The sequence below is a fragment of the Schistocerca americana genome, chromosome 1, assembly GCF_021461395.2.
Source record: "Schistocerca americana isolate TAMUIC-IGC-003095 chromosome 1, iqSchAmer2.1, whole genome shotgun sequence".
NCBI lineage: Eukaryota > Metazoa > Arthropoda > Insecta > Orthoptera > Acrididae > Schistocerca > Schistocerca americana.
In genome coordinates this window covers 207,981,246-207,999,022 of record NC_060119.1, presented here as the reverse complement: position 1 = coordinate 207,999,022, position 17,777 = coordinate 207,981,246, and the positions used below count along the sequence as shown (strand labels likewise).

The 17,777-nt window shown below is 37.8% G+C and overlaps 1 protein-coding gene across 1 annotated transcript in view; it reads left to right on the top strand.

Moving 5' to 3' along the window:
* Window positions 1-17,317, top strand: part of LOC124595405 — a 70,490-nt gene extending 53,173 nt beyond the window's left edge. Inside the window, exons 6-8 of the mRNA XM_047134169.1 lie at window positions 2,019-2,223; window positions 8,362-8,539; window positions 16,064-17,317. Coding sequence (XP_046990125.1) covers window positions 2,019-2,223; window positions 8,362-8,539; window positions 16,064-16,325 — 645 coding nt within the window. The 3' untranslated portion in view covers window positions 16,326-17,317. The remainder of the gene's footprint in view (window positions 1-2,018; window positions 2,224-8,361; window positions 8,540-16,063) is intronic.
* Window positions 17,318-17,777: the final 460 nt, after the last annotated feature.

Sequence of the window (17,777 nt, the reverse complement as noted above, 5' to 3'; positions counted from 1 at the left end):
GGACCGAGACTCGAACTCGGGACCTTTGCCTTTCGCGGGCAAGTGCTCTACCAACTGAGCTACCCAAGCATGACTCACGCCCCATCCTCACAGCTTTACTTCTGCCAATACCTCGTCTCCTACCTTCCAAACTTTACAGAAGCTCTCCTCCTCATTCTGGAAACATCCCCCAGGCTGTGGCTAAGCCATGTCTCTGCAATATCCTTTCTTTCGGGAGTGCTAGTTCTGCAAGGTTCACAGAAGAGCTTCTGTAAAGTTTGGAAAGTAGGAGATGAGGTAGTGGCAGTAGTAAAGCTGTGAGGATGGGGCATGAGTCGTGCTTGGGTAGCTCAGTTGGTAGAGCACTTGCCCATAAAAGGCAAAGGTCCCGAGTTCGAGTCTCGGTCTGGCACACAGTTTTAATCTGCCAGGAAGTTTCATATCAGCACACACTCCGCTGCAGAGTGAAAATCTCATTCTGGATCCTGTGAATTGATTGAAAGGTCATAATTTAAGCTATATCTGTAGGGTGGTGTAGTGAGCTGGAAGTTTGACTTGATATTGCAAAAGCTTGAGTGACTGGCTGCACTTGGCCAAATGACTGATCAGTTAGTATTAATGCTTCATGCTGTACATGTTCATTGGTAATGTGACAAATTATTATGTCCCTAATAAGGGAAATGGCACTGGACATTACTACACATTAAGTTGTACATATTACTTAATCCATGTGAGTTGCCAATCCAAACACCAAGTAATGTGACACAGTGGTAAGACACTGGACTGTCATTCAAGAGGTCAGCAGTTCAAATTTCCATTAGCCATCCATGGTTTTTCCTAAATCAGTTAAGGCCATGTTCAGTGGTGGTTCCTTTGAAAAGGACATGGCTGATGCCCTTCACAATCTTTCCTCAATCTGAATTTGTGATACATCACTAATAAACTCGGCATTGACGGGATGTTACATACTAATCTTCCTTCCTCCCTTTCTACCTTATTACGCAAGCAGCATATGTTTGAAATTGCTTCTTCTGACATCAGTGAAACTTAAACTAATGGCTGTAATAGCCTTCTAGTATTTTACACAAGTGATCAAATGGTGTATGACAACAGCTGCACTTCCAGCAGCGAAAAATTATAGAGCAATTGAACCAGTTCTAGTTCTACTTATGCAAGAAAAAATGTGCACTGTTACTCCAGATCAAGTAATCTGAAAGCAGAGAAGTGCTACTAGAGCTACTGACAAACAAGCTGTACTAGCTGTTGTGCTTGTTCTCTGATAGTCTGCACTGATTTGAGCTTGCATTGTTGGAAGTCTGTTGTTGGCCATGGCACTCAATTATAGTCCAAATGTGAAGTCTGAGTAAGACCAAAATGAAGGGCCAGTATTGTGCACAGTATGATGGGCATACAGAGAGCAGCCTAATCATGAAGGCAAGAGTAATTTTAGTTGCCTGTGGCGACTACTTTTATTATGTCCAGAGCCAGCTATTTGTCACTTTGTCACAAAATGGGGTTGATGATACAAATTTGCATAGTCTCACTTGTGGCACTAAACAGTAAGGCAAGCTCTGGATGTGCTGCATCATCCGCTCTATTGTTTAAGCAAGAAACTAAAATTTCTGCTTCTACAGAAGGTGATATTATGTTTGCTTCTAAAGTGTCATTCATTCAACTCTGTGAGTTTTCTTGTTGTGTCATTCATAGAATCTTTTACCTTGATTCACATGTATGTAATATTATGCTGCAATTAAAAGTATGGATGAGTGGACACATATTTTTATTTCTGTCTTAGTGATGTCTTATTTAATGTTGTGTAATCTTATATTGAGATAGATTTTTCCATTAGATGTGTTTAAGATTTTCTACCAATATGCTGATTCAAAATGCTATTTGAAATCTCAAGCACAGTAAAAGATAGTTGCTTATTCTTTTCAGTAAAAAATGACTAGATCCAATGCCTGTTATTATTTTTATAACTGCTTGTTGTTAAAAAGGGATAGGCTGATTCTTTTAAACATGTGTGTCTGTCGAAACAGGCACGGCACTGGGTGCAGCTCTCAAGTGATACAACTACAGCTGACTTGTTGCGACTTACAACAGCTTTCATTATGGCACGGCTTGCCAAAGGAGTTGCTTTGTCATTGGTGCTTGTGACATTTACAATGCATGTTGGTGACTTAGAGCCAAGCTTCAGTTTTGTTCTTGTGACAGCCATGTACTTCTTGTTGACAGAATTCCCAGGTACAGTTCTCAGGCTGAAATGTATATATCATTTAAATTTAAGGCACAAGAATGAGACAATAATGTATTGTTAATTTCATATAAGGATTTTTAATTGGTTGTACTTGGTGGCACATTTAGAGCTCATTGTATAATAACCTAATTCCATCAAAAAATTACGATGAATAGTAGAATGTTTACAATTTGTGTTATTTTAAATTGTGTTCTATTTCATTTTCTATTCATGATAATGTATCTAACGTATTTCCTGAAGAAATGAACTTATCAGAATGTTGTTTTGACTAATATGTAATGCCTCTTTACCTCCAGAAGAAGGAACATACAGTCCCGAAAGTTAGGATTACTATTTTATACTTTGAAATGTTTCTGTCGGTAGTACTAGGAATTGTACCTATGTCTTATTGTAATTTAATAAATTTCTTGACTGAATTTTCTTTTTTGATACAAATATACTAATATTTTCAGTAGTCAAATAAAAATTAAATGTATGCTCTCAGACTCAGTGCAAGTAAGCTGTACTGCATGCTTTCAGCACTTCTCAGCAGGACACAGGAACACAGTTGTTAAATGTTAAATTTGTGGGAAATATTATGAGATTTTAAGACAGGCTCATATCCTTCCATCAGAGACGAAAGTTCCATCCATTGTGACATAGAAGTTTTTTGCTGATTCCTTTAATCGCTTTAGCTTAATTTTCAAGTTGCTTTCCATTTAACTAACATGTCCACACCAAATCAGCATATTTCTTTCTGCCCTGACTGAGAGAAGTAATTTATTTTACTTGTTTCCAACTACATAATTTTTGTTTTATAAGATTCAGTATTAAACTACATCCTATCCGTGGATCAGTTACAAACATGTTCAACTATTATCTTACACATATCTATATGCTGTTGTTTAAGTCAGAGGTGACTATGTCTATGTTGGCAGTGAACATTATAATTCTCAAATGTTACATAAAAAATTGGCAGTCAGATAAGATAATTTTATTTAAGGACAAGAAAGGTAAAACAGATATATGATTTTGGGACCAGATGTTTCTCGTCCTGGTGAAAGAAGGGAAAGTATTGAAAACTATGGAGTTATTTAGAAATTAGACTGGAAAGTTATATAAAATCCCAGTCCAGGAACAAAACACAGGACTTCATTCCTGAACAGCTGTTCCCTCAACCTCTTTGATTTCTTTTGACAAATGAACAAGCAATTAAAATCATACATAGTACAATAATGTAAGTATAGGTCAGTGGGAACCAAAACACCAGACTCAAAAAAATACTACATTTCTTCAAACTCAAGAAAGATTCTGATTGTGAGTAAGACTGTGATATAAATCCCGACCCTTAACTTTTAGAGGCCGTGTTCTACACAGCTGCCCCATCGAAATATGTCCCATAGCTCTTATTGAATCTTCAGTCTCAGATAGTGTCAACTGAAGCTTTCCGCTGAACAATGAGGGCCATCTCTCTATATCACTTGACAAGAATATTCCCTACCAGAAGAAAAGGTCCAGATCTGAAACATTCATGAGTATTATAACAATGTGCACTCTACTACACTCTGCTACAGAGTTAAAGATGCTTCCTCCATTCCAATTACAGTTTATTTCTGCCAGAGGTATGCTCACCCCATGAAAAAGAGGCAACAAGGCACCATACAGCAGGAATGAAGCATACATTATTACCAATTGTTTCCATTAATTTTCTGTGTCATGGGACCATAAATCATTGTTACCATAGTGAAGAGTAAATAGTAAAATAAGTCTTCATTCAAGCAGTACACAGATAATTTCTTATTCAACTTCCCTGAAATTTCCACTTAATAATTAGATCTTTAGAACTTATTACCTGAGTGACTGATTGAATTTGTCGAAGCTCCAATTTTGTGCTCATCTTTGTTTGAGACTGCAGTATGATATACACTCTAAGACACAGAAAAAAAAACACTGCACCACAAAATAATTATCCAAATGGGATGGAAATTGGTAGGTATGATGTACATGTACAGAGAAAAACAGCTGACTACAATTTCAGAAAGACTGAATGATTTATCCAATAGAAAGCGCTTCACAAACAGAGCAAGTCAGTAATGCATTCGTCCACCTCTGGCCCTCTTGCAAGCAGTTATTCAGCCTGATATTGATTGACAGAGTTGTTGGATCTCCTCCTGAGGGATATTGTGCCAAACTTTTGTCCATTTGGCACAATAGATCATCAAAATCCTGAGCTGGTTGGAGGGTCCTGACCATAATGCCACAAATGTTCTCAATTGGGGAGAGATCCAGTGACCTTGCTAGTCAAGTTAGGGCTTGGCAAGTATGAAGACAAGCAGTAGAAACTCTTGCCATGTATGGGCAGGTATTGTCTTGCTGAAATACAAGCACAGGATGGTTTGCCATGAAGGGCAACAAAACGGGGCATAGAATATCAATGACATGTCACTGTGCTAAAAGGGTGCTGCGGATGACAACCAAAGGGGTCCTGTTATGAAGAGAAATGGCACCCCAAGGCCACCACACCTCGTGGTGCTGTATGGTGGGTGACAGTCAGGTTGGCATTCCACTGTTATCAAGGGCATCTCCAGACACATCTTATGCTTAGCATCATGGCTCAGTTTGAAGCAGGGCTCATCACTGAAGACAATTCTGCTCCAGTCAATGAGATTCCTGGCTGAAGACATGTTTGGAGACACCCTGGACTGTAATAGGATACTATCCTGAGTGCTGCGCACCATACAACTAACAACCAGGACTGATGCCTTGGGATGCCATTTCTCTTCATAGCAGGATCACTTTGGTTGTCACCTGCAGCATCCTTACAGCACAGCAGTACGTCAACAATATTCCATGCTCCATTTTGTTGTCCTTCATGCCAAACCATCCTGGGTTTACTTTCCAGAAAGATAATGCCCACCTGCACATGGTGAGAGTTTCTACTGCTTGTCTTCATGCTTACCAAACACTACCTTTGCCAGCAAGGTCGCCAGATCCCTCCCCAATTGGAGCATTATGGGCAGAGAGCTCCAACCAGCTTGGGATTTTGACAGTCTAATTGTGCCAATTGGATAGAATTTGACGCGGTTTTCCTCAGGAGACTTCCAACAACCCTATCAGTCAATGCCAAGCAGTGTAACTGCTTGTGTAAGAGCCAGAAGTGGACCAGTTTGTTATTCACTTGCTCAGTTTGTGAAGATTTTGCTCTTTAATAAATCATTCAATTTTTCTGAAACTATAATAATTTGTATGCCTGTACATGTACGTCACATGTACCAATTTTTGTCCTGTTTAGATAATTTCTTCAAGGTGCACCAGGCTTCTCCCATCCCCCCTCCTTGGAGTGTATATTTCCAAAGTACCCAGATCTAACTACTATGAATAATAATACCAATAACTATCACATTTGAATGTGAATGTTGATTTGGACAATTACACAAAATCATAATAGAGGTGCTGCAGTAGTTCCTTTATCCCATGTAAATTTTGTTATAATGTTATGTTCATGATAATAAATGTTCCATGATATGTATAAGAGAAAGGTTTCTGTACATTAAGTTTAAAGCCTGCTGAAACACATTGTCCACAATGTTTAGTACCTTTATCTTTTTTAGCCATATTTAATATGTAACTTGTTTAGGGTCTGTCCTTTTTCTGTCCTAATTTATTAAATATCAGCATGAAAAGTTCATAAAACATTTTGTTTTTACAGTATAGTTTTTGTGACAACATTCTTGAATAAATGCATCACGGTGTTCTTGCCATATCAGACTTCTATTGAGTCTCAAACTTTCGACGACTTCTTCTATCATCCTCATCAGGAGATTTCAGTAAGCTGTTAGGTACTTTATTTAGATGGCTGAGTTAGGTTATGAAGAGGTCAGAAAACCTCAAACTTCCATGTGCTATCAGGGATTATGTCTGTGTCTGAAAAACATTGTTAGGGATGCTGTGTGGTGTAACCGACTTGCAGGGGATAAATGTTGTCAAAAGAAAATTATTCAGAGTAAACATCTGTACAAAATGTAATTTTTTAACAGTACCCAAACTAAATGTTCTTAAAATTGGGTGGGTGCAACTCAGTGTGTTCAAAATAATAAGCATTGACCAGAACTTACCTTCATTTCATTGTTTTGCTGCAGATGATTCATCCTGTAATTTTCTTAAATGAGGACATACCACAGAATGCTGCAGTTCCCAAAAGACATGTCAAGTCAGTTAATGTTTAAAGTGTACAATTTATTACAGCACAGAGTGCTCCTCAAAATCTTGCATTGTACTGGACTCCCCATGCAATTTCTTGTGGGTCTTATATACTCATCCTAACAGTTGATGATGTGTACAGCAAATTTGCTAATTTCTATTACAGAAGTTGTTGATAATTTCAAAAAATATTATCACCTAATGGCTACAATTGTTTTCATGAAAAAAGTGAAATTATACTAATAAACAAGAATTATTACATGTTTGTTAATTTCTCTGAATTTACTTTAAACCAAATATTCCTACCATATTTCGTATTTCAAATATGAGTACATAATTTTTTTAGTGTGCACAGAATTTCAATATATATACAACAACCCAAATAAACACTTTGCTTACATTGTTAATCTGTTTTTGTTTTATTAATTACAATAACAATGAGGTAATTAGATGCTGTTGTGTTAGCCACTAACATAGTAAGCAGACAGTATGACAAACATAGTTGTTACTGGTTTCAAACATTATAATTACTATATTGTTCATAAATGAAAAGCTCTAATTGTAGTTAAACAAATTGCAATAATGTTCCTACCAATCAGTGGAAGTAATATTAGTGAGTACTTTGACATGAAGTTTGAGAATTATGTTACAGAGCTCAAAAGATGAAATTAATTACATGGATCCTACCTAATGACATATCAATTGATCAAGCAATCCAAATTAGCTTTGAAATAGTAAGAAGTATGAACTGTTAAATTTCACCTGATTTCAGTAGAAGGTGGTGACTCAACTGATTTCTCTGTTGCTTTTCACCATCAAGTCCATTTCAGCATAGCACTGAGGGTATAGCTGCTGTCCCAGGTGAAGTTGTTGTTACTCATTCTGAGCCCAACGACTTCTTTGATGACAGAATCTCAGTAAGTAGCTGCATGGTATAATATTTGCATTTCGTCAAACATAATGTACCTGCTGGGATTCTGTCATCAAAGAAGTCATCGAGATACGGATCTGTAACAACTACTTCAACAAGGACAATGTCTACACCCAAAGTGGTACATGGAAATTGGGCACTAGATGCTGAAACACAACAGAGAAGTAAGTTGACTCATCTGTGATCTAACAGAATTGGCATTACTACTAATATTCTACAGTCATAGACAGTGACACAACCTCTGGTAGTGTACAGAATTTCGATGACTTCATGATGTCTTCATGATTTAATTTGGCCAACTGAAGAAAGTACCTAACAGCTTGCTTAATTCTCCTGATGATGACAGTGGGTGGAAGTTATTGAAAACTTGAGACTGAATACAAATCTGACCCTGCAGGAACTCTGTGAAGCATTTATTCAACTTTTTTTCTGGGTTGACCAAAGATGGTCACATTCCAAATTCAGACCATTTCCTTTCATTGTTATTTCCTGTCCTTCCATCATTATTTCATCTCTTCTTTTTCCATCAAAGGTGCTCTTATTTTCTTGGTTTCCCCACCTTCGAACTCTTCTAAGTTTAACACATTTTTTCTAAAGAAACTTCTTTCAGTCATTTTTGATTCTTGAAAATTATTTCTATTCAGGCATTTCTTAGCCTCTATGATCTAAGATGTTGATGATTTATTTTTGTAGACATATTAGAATTGGTAATCCTTCCCATTCATTTTCTCAGAATGTAAAAAGAAGATCAACCTGCATTCCATTATTACTTTTAGTATTTTCTGGATATTCTGATAGATTTCTTCAGTACTCTATTTTTCAAACAATCCTTTGTTTGCATTACTGCCATTATTTTTCTTACAAGTCTTCTTTCTGATCTGTCCATTAACCTAGCTTGTAATCAGTTGATAAGCTTTCATGACAATAATTTTATTTAACCACTGTGATGTAGTGAAACTTTGAACAAATAACATAATTTTTATCTCATTTTATAATTTTGTCATTTTCTACACAGCAAGGCCTGCCGTGAACCACTGGCTTATAGAAGCTATGGTTAGTTTAGATTTGACAGTTTTGGAAGGCTTAGAAGAATACTGGCTCCCTGTACTGTTCAGCGGAGGTGCTGTGATTCTTTCAGCCCTGGCTTCCATCCTAGCTGGGCCAAAATACCAGTTATTGCGTATTATACTTGTGTAAGTAATATACAAACTGTATTTCTAAACAACTTTTCTTTTATTTATACCATTTGGTTATGGTGACATAACTTCACAGACATGGATGCTACTAACCTGCACCTTGCCTTTTGACATGTTGCACATCATAACGGTTTTTCTGTACAATTGATCAATGGAACAAGTAACTAACTAAAAACCTCATAATGGAAGTGTGAGGGGATTGTTTATTATGTATTCACTGTAGCTTTATTAAAAGTTACTTGATGTACACATTTTCTTGTTTTCTTAATAGAAACTTAAGTAGTTTATTTGCAAATGTAATTTAATGGAAACAAAATTATGAAAACTGTATCTGGGATTTATACGAGCCCACCATAGCTTTACTGACATCTCATATGAAGTTTCATGCCCAAAGGCAACATAAAATTAATGAGAGGCTAAATCCAAATGATGGAAGGAAAGATTATATAATGTTACTCTGCATGTTGTCTTTTGGACATACTCATATCCAGTGAGTCCACAGCTCATGGTCTCATGGTAGCATTCTCACTTCCCGAGCACAGGGTCCCAGGTTTGATTGTGCCACACTGCTGATACACTGCCCGATCAGCATTACAGAGAACAACCCAAACAGCCTCACAGCCGCCCTGATAAATAGGTATCAACCAGCCTCAGAATAAGCACCAGTAAACGTACCAGCTGTACCCTACAAATTAAAATACCTAGGAGAATACTTCATGCAAAAAGGTTACATACCAGGCACAGCAGGAGATGCAAGAATGAGGATGACCAAAAAGCTCTATGTGGAACTAAGAGGAGAAACGAAATGGAACAAGATTGTATCCAAGAAACCCACGCACAATTGGAGACAAGTGTGGCTTAACCTGCAGGAAAGCACACTTAATACTAACGTCAAAGCAACGTGGTACAAAGCAATAAACAACACTGCACCCACAAATGAAAGGTTAGTGGCAATTCACCTCAGATCATCAGGAAAATGTCAGACCTGTAATGAAAATGATACTTTGGAACATCACTTCCAATGCAGAGAAAGGAAACAAATATGGGAGACATGCGAAACGATGATGCCACTGATAAACAGAAGTACACCTGAAAGGATAAACATCAAATTATTAACCACCCCGGACATAAAACCTTTCCCCAGACCAAAGAAACAAAGCACCACTTGGATTTTAGGTTAAACAGTGTATGCAGTAATAGAACAAAACCAAGAAGATGTCATGCAATACCTCTCGCACTTATGGGAGGAAAACAATAAAGCCATAAGATCCAAGAGGTACAAAGCAGAATTCTCGAACTTCCTGAGAATTGCCATAGAAGCAGCCTACAAGAGAGCCATGCCAACCCCCCCTGCCGCTTGCCGTCACTGCCAACCTGACCGCCATGGATGGAGCCCAGCTGAGGGAGGGCAGCGGCCCACGGCAACGCCCACCGCTGCTCCAGCCCACCACTGCAGATGGCGCCATGCCTACCAGCCATCCCAGAAAAAGCAGCAAAGCGCTTCTGTGAAGTTCTCTTTCAGTGCCGAGGGCAGTGTTTGTTTTGTGTTCAGTGCTACACCAATGCCCACACTGGGAATAGTTAAAGTGAAAGCAAAAGCAAAATCACCCTTCTTCCACCAAATCAATAATAAGCAAATAATCAGTTGCCAAGTCTATGTCCTTTTGTTTTCTAATACATTAGAAAAATATTGTCCACATTTATCGCTGCCAAAAAACTCATAATTAAAAACGATCAAGTCCATTATCATGACACAGCAAGACACAAATTTGACAAAATTTCAATACAAGCGGAAAAGATTTTAGAAATGAAATAAATGAACTCAACACAGTAATGCAATAAAAACAATAACTATGAAAATGTAAAACTGAAAACAAAATGTAATAAATTTTAAAACTAAACTTATATCTACTATATACCTTTGAATTGAATAATTTTCACCTGCCCCAAGATGACTGGGTGGTGTTGTGTCATCTTCATCATCATCATTCATCTCCATTACGGTCAGAGGAAGGCAACAGCAAACCACCTCCATTAGGACCTTACCTAGTATGGTGGTGCGAGTCTCCCGCATCATTCCCCTACGCTCTGTCAAGAAGCATGGGACTTCATTTCATTTCATATCCAGTGAATACAAATTAATGTTATTCTTAAGTGTTCAGATTGTGTTTAAGGTCTAGACATCGGATAAAGAGATTATAGAGCACAATATTGTTCTTTGTGGGCTTTGGACCTTTAAGCACAGATCAAATTAATGTTGCATTTGAGTGGGAGATAATGAGACATGTGCAACAGACAACCATACACTTTTATGGACACCATATTAATTGTGGACTGCTACCCCACATTTTTCAGTAAACACTCCACAAAAAAGTCATATCAGAAACTCAGTTTACACAACACGGAGACAGTATTTGAAGAAGAGTCAGGATATGCACATCAATCTTTTACCACAGCCTTGATTTTGTATTCACAATAGTTAGTTTCACCAACTCACATTCAGACTGTCACCATCTGACAACCTAGACCTAAGGCTATGCTCCAGATCACTTTGTCACCACAACCATGATTTCATCTTTGGAGGGGGGAGAGGGCTGGGCAGTTTTCACTCCTCAGCAAATAGGAACAGTTTATAATCACTCCCACTGGTGGTAATGCTTAGACTGGTGGACAGTCAGTTCCTCTGGTCAGTGATGATGTTGTGTTGTGTGGTCTTCAGTCCTGAGACTGGTTTGATGCAGCTCTCCACCCTACTCTATCCTGTGCCAGCTTCTTCATCTCCCAGTACCTACTGCAACCTACATCCTTCTGAATCTGCTTAGTGTATTCATCTCTTGGTCTCCCTCTACGATTTTTACCCTCCACACTGCCCTCCAATGCTAAATTTGTGATCCCTTGATGCCTCAAAACATGTCCTACCAACCAATCCCTTCTTCTAGTCAAGTTGTGCCACAAACTTCTCTTCTCCCCAATCCTATTCAATACCTCCTCATTAGTTACATGATCTACCCACCTTATCTTCAGCATTCTTCTGTAGCACCACATTTCGAAAGCTTCTATTCTCTTCTTGTCCAAACTGGTTATCGTCCATGTTTCACTTCCATACATGGCTACACTCCATACAAATACTTTCAGAAACGACTTCCTGACACTTAAATCTATACTCGATGTTAACAAATTTCTCTTGTTCAGAAACGATTTCCTTGCCATTGCCAGTCTACATTTTATATCCTCTCTACTTCGACCATCATCAGTTATTTTACCCCCTAAATAGCAAAACTCCTTTACTACTTTAAGTGTCTCATTTCCTAATCTAATCCCCTCAGCATCACCCGATTTAATTTGACTACATTCCATTATCCTCGTTTTGCTTTTGTTGATGTTCATCTTATATCCTCCTTTCAAGACACTGTCCATTCCGTTCAACTGCTCTTCCAAGTCCTTTGCTGTCTCTGACAGAATTACAATGTCATCGGCGAACCTCAAAGTTTTTACTTCTTCTCCATGAATTTTAATACCTACTCCAAATTTTTCTTTTGTTTCCTTTACTGCTTGCTCAATATACAGATTGAATAACATCGGGGAGAGGCTACAACCCTGTCTCACTCCTTTCCCAACCAACTACTTCCCTTTCATGCCCCTCGACTCTTATAACTGCCATCTGGTTTCTGTACAAATTGTAAATAGCCTTTCGCTCCCTGTATTTTACCCCTGCCACCTTCAGAATTTGAAAGAGAGTATTCCAGTTAACATTGTCAAAAGCTTTCTCTAAGTCTACAAATGCTAGAAACGTAGGTTTGCCTTTTCTTAATCTTTCTTCTAAGATAAGTCGTAAGGTTAGTATTGCCTCACGTGTTCCAACATTTCTATGGAATCCAAACTGATCTTCCCCAAGGTCCGCTTCTACCAGTTTTTCCATTCGTCTGTAAAGAATTCGCATTAGTATTTTGCAGCTGTGACTTATTAAACTGATAGTTCGGTAATTTTCACATCTGTCAACACCTGTCATCAAGTGATGATAGAGTGCACAAAGTGAATGTGACTAAACAGAAGCACAGTCCAGAGGGTAGCGAAAGTCATCCTAAACGTGCACCAACATCACAGATAGTGATCCAGATCGAAAAACATATACACAGAAATGTCAATCACTGTACTATCAATGTTGCATATCAAAGGCTTGAGAGAACAGTGAGAACTGCTGGACAAGTGTGGAACCGCATCAGTAGATAGACTCACATGACATCGTGATATGCCCATGGCAGTGGGTGAATTAATGCATCTGCCAGATGCATGAAAAAACTTTACAGCATGGCATCATTGTGTAAACTAAACTGTGGAGGGACAAAATGGAAACACACAACCTATGTGGTACACTAATATGGTATCATTTATTACATCTGCAACAGTGTATCTGGGCATACGTCTTGGGTACTTGTGATTCTGACTGCATGTTTTGTGCATTGGGAATGTATTATTCAAGTGCTAGGGCAACAGAATGGCATAGCAGAAATGTCTTGATGACTTCATACATGACTGGATTATTCAATGGAAAATCTGGGGTGGATAACGACAATGTTATAAGAAGGATAGACTGCCACTCACTATATAGTAGAGATAGTGAGTCGCAGACAGGCAAAACAAAAAGACTGTCAAACAAGTGAACTTTTAACCAAATGGTCTGATTCTAAAGTAGACAACACACACACACACCCACCCACACACACACACACACATATATATATATATGTTCACGCAACCACAACTCACACACACGACTGTTGTCTCCAGCTGCTGAAGCTGAATGGTGAACAACTGCCAAGTTTGCTTCAGCAGCTAGAGACAGTGTTCATGTGTGTGTGTTGTAATTGCATGAATGCGTGTATATGTTGTCTACTTTAGAACAAGGCCTTTTGGCCAAAAGCTCACTTGTCTAGCAGTCTTTTCGTTTTGCCTATCTATGACTCAACATCTCCACTGTATGGAGAGTAGCAATCTTTCCTTTTCATAAAATTGTTATGATTGCATTGCTGGCAGATTAGAGGCCAACCATTCAGTGCAATGTTGGCTAGGAGTTGAATGCTGTCCAAGCTGCCTTATTACAGGCATGGTGAAGATTCCAGGAAGTAGGAATCATTCAGTGGCTGTAAGGGCCAGGTAAGCCATATATTACAACCCACCATCAATATTTTAAATATATTGCAAGTGCCTGAAGACATCAAAGTGACATATCACATGGCCTGGCTAGAAACCTCATGGCAGCCTCTTCTGGCATATGACATATTGTTGACTTAGGTTGTTTTCCTTCAAAGGCACTGCATCATTCAAGAAATGTGGTATCCTGCCCACTGTGTGAACCCAGGGACGGGAATGAAATGAATGAATGAATGGTGTTGGATCTGTTCACATATACATCACAGTTTAGTCTAGAGAGTAATTCTTGCCAAATGGGACTTGATGCATTTCTGTCAGTTCTGTAGAAAAGGGAGAGTGTAGTGGACAAAAGTTCCCATTGGTGTGAGCATGTGCACCTCTGCATATGTTTCCTTAGGAGTACTGTGATGACTGTTATCCAATAGGGCTGACACCATGCAGACCAATATTTATTCCTTTTTTTGGTGCTTATGGACATGTGTTCTGTCTGATGAATAATGATGGCATACCACATAGGACTGGTGTGGTAGACAAGTACCTGCAGCATAAAGACATCACATATATAGAGTGAGAGCTCTTTGAACTTCAATTTCATTGGTACGAAACGCTCAAGACTGAGGAATCACAGCCTAATACCACCACCGTGGAGCATTGCTGACCTTGGGAGGGTGCCTTTAAAGTAACAGCTCATCCACATTGCTAACAGTTCTCCAACTTGCTGGGCTCTATAGAACACAATGAGTGAATGAATGAATGGGGGGCATTATCACAAGCTGGCATTTTCTGTATTGCCGTGTGATGCTATGCCATCACAGGGAGGACACCACATTTAGTAAAAGCTACCCATTGCCTGCACCCAGTTTTCTTGTGTATCTTGTACCCGTCTCCCTATATCCTGCGTCAGAATGTTACCAGGTCATGTATTTGTCTATCCATAGTCACTGTACCTCACATTACTTGAGGAATCTCAAAGAGCTCATAACTTATGGATATGAGCGTATGTTTTTAACAACTGGGCCTACAAAACACCTGTAATGCTCATCTCTTATGTTGATGGCATTTACACCTACCTTTTTTACTGTATGTAACATTACAGTTCTGTATGAGATTATTGAATATCTTGAATGCAGTATTTTAGTGAAATATGATTATATGTTCTCCTTGCACATTCTGTGAATATTAGCCCCCTATTTGTATCTCCATGAGGAGGTTGCATGGGACTGGTGAAATTTGTGGTGTACATTAACTTTTCTTAGCTCATTAAATGTGGACCAGAATTTGTTTATTTCTTTGGAGACATAAACAATGAATGGCTTTACTTTGAAGAGAATTCCATCACTTGACTTCCATGTCTTTATTAGACAATGACCATTTTGTGTGTCATCCAGCACCTGTTCTTCCAGTTGAGAGATGTGAGAGTTGACAAATAGTAGGATGCATACTGATGCCAGTAACTAATCAATAATTATTAAAATGCTGGGAAAGTGGGTAATTAAGATTAGTGACAGCACATGAAATTCTTGCTACAAATACTTTTAGATAGTGTACACAATGATTTGCAATTATGCAGCAAAATTTATCTTGCTAAAAAATACTGATGCTTTCCTCCACTGGACCATAAAAGAATATAGGCACTGGGCATCCCTACTGCAAATTAATCTACTTAACATGGAATTCAGATATGCTGACGCCTTATAAGATGATGCTATGAACTATGGTTAGCAAGGGAGCTACATCTTATCTCATTACCTTCTTCATTAGAAAATTGAGAAAACAAGTACTTTTTTCTAGTATTTTGATAGAAAATACTGAAAACTAAGTTGAACACTTCTGAAACTTATGCAACGAATCCTATATTACCTTACTTGACATTTTGCATATTCTGTCATCAGCTAATGATGTTTTAAAGTTTCTGAAAGATTTATGAGCTAATGAAATGTTTAGAATGTTTAAAAATGTGTTAATTCATGCTTGAAGTAAAATAATTGTTGTAGAACTGCTAAAATTATAACAATTAATGAGATTGAGGACAGAAAATTCTTTTTGCAAAACTCAAAAAATATGTTTGAAAGCCTTAGTAACACGGTAGATTGCTCTCATCCAGTTATCAAAGTCACCAGCATAAATATCTAATATCAGGTATCTTTCATAAGGAATGTTTTTAGTATATGCAGCAGAGAATATAAAAGGAGAAAGTGATGTAACATGCTCTTGCATTTTAAATTTTGCGTATGGTAATAGTATGTTCCATTAAATCTCATGATGATATTATTTGTGTGAGTTTGACATTTCAGGTTAAGAGCTTTAATTCAATTTTAAATTATTCTCTCAAGTTAAAAAAAAATTCATTTCAGTTTTATACATTTTCAGGTATCATAATGTTTGGGCAGCAAGTGACTATGCATTGGAAGAATGTGTGATGCCACTGATTCAACAGTATCGTATGCTACAACAGTTTCCTTTGGCATCTCATAAACAATTAGCAGACACACCAACATGTGCCGTGTGTCTCGACGACATGAGCATTCTTGCAACCCGAGTGACTCCTTGTGGTCACCTATTTCATGCAAGATGTCTGCGTCGATGTCTCCTACTTAGCAGGCTCTGCCCATTATGCAAGCAAGTTATGTAATTTTTTGACTAATAATATACTTGTTTGTGTGTTGTTTCAGGCTTGATTATACTTAATCAAACTTCTCTTTGACTGGTGTCCCCAATGCAGAATCATGAAATTTCACATAAGTTCTCATGTCATAATTGATCCTTCATTTTGGAGGTAGTAATAATTGCAAACGCCTTTACTGTGGCATGGAGTGAAGTGGGTTGTGGCTGTCAATATAGTTGCGGAATATGGTTAAGTGTGTTCGGGAAGGTAATACAGCATAGTGATATTTGTGTTTGTCATTCATAGTATGAGGCATAAGGCTGATGTGATGCTCTAGTGAAAACAATTCAGCTAATCAAAAGTCATCCTCAGGAAAAAGTGTATTACCATGTAGCATTATGTAGGTTTACCAGCAGCTGCAGAAGTTTAGGTTTGCAAGTATTACATTTGAGAGTTGTAGATGACAGGTGATCATGATAGCAGAGGACTGCTCATATCTTTATAAATCAGAGCTGTTATCAATAATATTCATGGAGGTGTTACTCACTAGTAGGAGAAGATGTCTGACCAATGGTACTATTAATACAAATATGAATATAGCTTACATTCACTGTACTGCCACAGAGCAAACTGTAAACATTTCTTCTGTAGAACTTTTATATAAATTCAGATTCACAAAGGAATGTTTTCTGTGTGCAGAATGAAAATTATGATGTTAAAATATCAGTCTGATGCCCTTTTAACTGTAAAAAAGTATTTTTATTGTTTTCTGGAATATTACTACTTCCTGGATCTTATTTCTTTGAGATGAAAGGAACTGAATGTAAAGAAAGAACTTTCTGACAGTGTTCAAAAGTTTGAAATGGGGGCTTAATTCTTTTGTCACCCACTGACAAGCAACATATAAATTATTAATACTGAACAGTGTATTAAAGATCTGTAATGATGAAATTTACAATTATGTTCTGACAAATATATCAATGAAAACAATCAATTTTTGATAAAATAATTTAATTGGATAGATTGGATTGATTTCCTTCTCATCGCATCTAGTCAGTCTCTCCTGACCTGTGGTTCTGAGTGGCTTTCCCAAACTCTATCCCTTTTCCTAGACCTCTCCAGTCCTTTTCCTTCACTTCTCTTCCTCCCCCTTCAACCCTTCTGCCTGAAGAAGGACCTTCTACCCCTCTTCCTGAAGAAGGAGCCACTGGCTCTGAAAGCTTGCTTAATTATAATGTTTTCTTATATGTGTGTTCAGCCACAGCTTGTTGCATAGATTTTTATTTGTCCAATTAAGTTATTTGATAAATCTATCACAACACACAAATTCAGATCTGAAATAGAATGTTTCAGCTGTGACTTAAATGCAACTTATTGTTTCTGTAAATGCTTCAAGGGCCATATACAAAATAAAAATGTGTTTTTGTCTCAAAAACCACTTATATTTGAACAACATGTTTTTAAAAGTCAACTTGAGAT